Source organism: Penaeus monodon, chromosome 36, assembly GCF_015228065.2.
Source record: "Penaeus monodon isolate SGIC_2016 chromosome 36, NSTDA_Pmon_1, whole genome shotgun sequence".
NCBI lineage: Eukaryota > Metazoa > Arthropoda > Malacostraca > Decapoda > Penaeidae > Penaeus > Penaeus monodon.
This window is the reverse complement of record NC_051421.1, coordinates 21,027,251-21,029,750: the sequence shown is the minus strand read 5'-3', so window position 1 is coordinate 21,029,750 and position 2,500 is coordinate 21,027,251. Positions and strand designations below refer to the sequence as shown.

The 2,500-nt window shown below is 51.8% G+C and overlaps 1 protein-coding gene across 2 annotated transcripts in view; it reads right to left on the bottom strand.

The window, feature by feature from the left end:
• The window catches only part of LOC119595840, a 52,090-nt gene that overhangs the window by 34,335 nt on the left and 15,255 nt on the right, over positions 1-2,500 (bottom strand). For both annotated transcript variants that reach the window (XM_037945030.1, XM_037945031.1), the window contains exon 2: positions 1-539. This exon is cut by the window's left edge and continues 76 nt beyond it. In XM_037945030.1, coding sequence (XP_037800958.1) covers positions 1-539 — 539 coding nt within the window. The remainder of the gene's footprint in view (positions 540-2,500) is intronic.

The following is a 2,500-nucleotide window of genomic DNA, read 5'->3' as shown; positions in this document are numbered from 1 at the left end:
CTCCTCCGTCGAGTTCTCCTCCCATTCCTCGTCCTCCTGGCCTCCGCCGGCGCCCTTCGGATAGCCGCCATCCTGGAAGGGCCCGTGGAAGCCTCGCTGGAAGAAGCCCGGGCGGCCGTATGGTCGGAAGGGTCGTCGGCCTCGCTCTACGAAGCCTCCGCCAAACTTGAAGCCACGCTCGTAGAATGGGGGTCGTCCATAATACTTGTTATTGTCGTAGTAGAAGTTCCGATCATAGAACTTGCCGTAGGGCTTCTCGTAGGGCCCCCGGTTCTCGAAATTCCTGAGGTTCTCATTCTTGTACTTCTCGTAGCTTCCTCTTCTGTCGTAGTTTTTGTCGAACCTCCTATCGTAGGATCTGTCGTAATAGCCAGCGTGGTGACCGCCGCGTCGGTAGTGCTGGTTATTGTAATAGTTGTGGGCGGGTTTGTATTGTGGGCGTGAGTTGCTCTCGTGTGTGGGCGTGCTCGGAGCGGAGTGACCCTCCTCCTCCTCCTCAGGCTCGCCGTCCTGCTCGCTGTTGGGCTGCTGAAGTTCGTCTGTCGAGGGAGAGAAACGGGGGTCAGCGGAGAAGACAAGAGGCTCTGGTCTCGGGAGCCGAAAGGGCAGAGCAAAGGGAGAAGCGAAATTGCAGAGTAGGATGACAACACGAAGGGTAAAGATAACACCCAAATCCCTTCCCGTCTTTTGCATAGCAGACGTTTTGAAAATGACACTCGCGCATATTTGATCCAACACAATGTCTGCAAAGTAAAAATATAGAAGCTAAATTCAACTGGGAGTTACATAAGTGTCTATGGTACGAAGTTCTTACGAGATGGTTAGTCACACTACCCTACGGGAGTGGGGTAGAGGCGGAGGGAGTGGGGGAGGGGTGTATAGGGTACGTACCCTCAAATAACACCTACGGATTCACGCCCGTGATCGGCAACCCTCTCTCGTGTTACGAGAATGAGGGAAGTGCTGTGTTTTCACTGTTGTTACTGTTATCATTGCTGTTGTTGTTGACTCTGTTGCTGATGTTGTTGTTCATGTTGCTGTTACTCTCTGTGTGGCAAGAGTCAGCTCAACATCTGGCAAGTTTGCACGCTGAATCTCGATCTTTCCAACCCTCTGTGCAACATTTTTACACATTACTTAAACTCCCAATTTGAGCTACTCCCACAACAGTACCCGAGGGTCGCTCTCTCTTATGCAGTCGCTGGCTATTCAGCTGTTGCTCTTAGGACGGGAGGGAATAAAGACAGAGATGAGGTGGCGAGTGACAATCCAGAACAAGAGAGAGAATTAGAGAAAGAAGGAGAGAGAAAGAGAAAGGAGGAGAGAGAAAGAGAGAAAGAATGAGAGAGAATCAGAGAAAGAGTGAGAGAGATAGAGAAAGAATGAGATAGAAGAGAGGTTGAGAGGGCGGGGAAGGGAGGACGGATAGACGGAGCCTTCCGTGGGGGAAAAATGTAAAGAGAGAGAGAGAGAGAGGGAGAGAGAGAGGGAGGGATGGTGGAAAGGGAAAGAAAGGAGAGACGGATGAAGTGAGGGAGCGAAACGTAAATGTGCATGTAAATGGAAAGGGAAACAGAAGGAAGGAGGGAGGGTGAGAAGGAAACAGAAGAGAAGGGGATCAGGACGGGAGGAGCGAAACTAAGAAAATTCAAGACGGATCAATTAACGGGATTCACTAGTCGGTGTTCGAACACGGGAGAGCCTGGTCATTTACGGGAAGGGTGAATTTAGGCCTAGTCACCCCACTAGAATAAAATACAGAGAAGATAGGAGAGAGAGAGAGAGAGAGCATTGGATGGACGGAAAGAGGGAACAGGAGAGAGATGGGGTACGAGGGGGGGGGAGGAGAGAGGGAGGGGGGAAGGGAGAGAGATTAGGAAAAGTAAATATGCAGACGAAAACAGGACATACAGACAGGTAGTGGAAACAGAATTGCGAAAATGCAAGGACGTTAAAAAATAAAAAATAAATACTGGCCACAGTCGGAAGGAAGAAGAGGAGGCATAAGAGGAGGTGTAACTGGAGGCGTAGGAGGAGGAAGAGAACCACGAGGAAGCGAGGGCCAATTGGAAATTAATGCCGAGCTGGAAGCCGGCCATGTTCCGTGTTCAGAGTTAGACACGCGGTCTCCACGCACCCAGACCCCCACCCTCCATCCCCCTCCCCGAAAGGATGAAAAAATAAGGTACATTCTTTTTTCCCTTCCGGATTCTTAACGAAGAGTCCGCTGCTGGGCAACTACGGCGTTCAGGGAGAGGGAAAGGTCGCAGCAGACGTGGGCGGAACGAGGGCTGCGCCGGTCACTGAATGCGGCAAAGGTGGGCGTCTGTGGGCGTTCCCTTCACGTGCGTGCGAGTGCGTTTAATCGCAAATAACAAAAGGCCAAGCAACTGATGTTCTTTCCTTCACGGTCAAATATTGTCTGAACACAGAGAGAGCAGCGTCCGTATCCGCTGCCCCCCCCCCCCGGGCTACCAGCTCGCTGGATTCACCCCGCGCC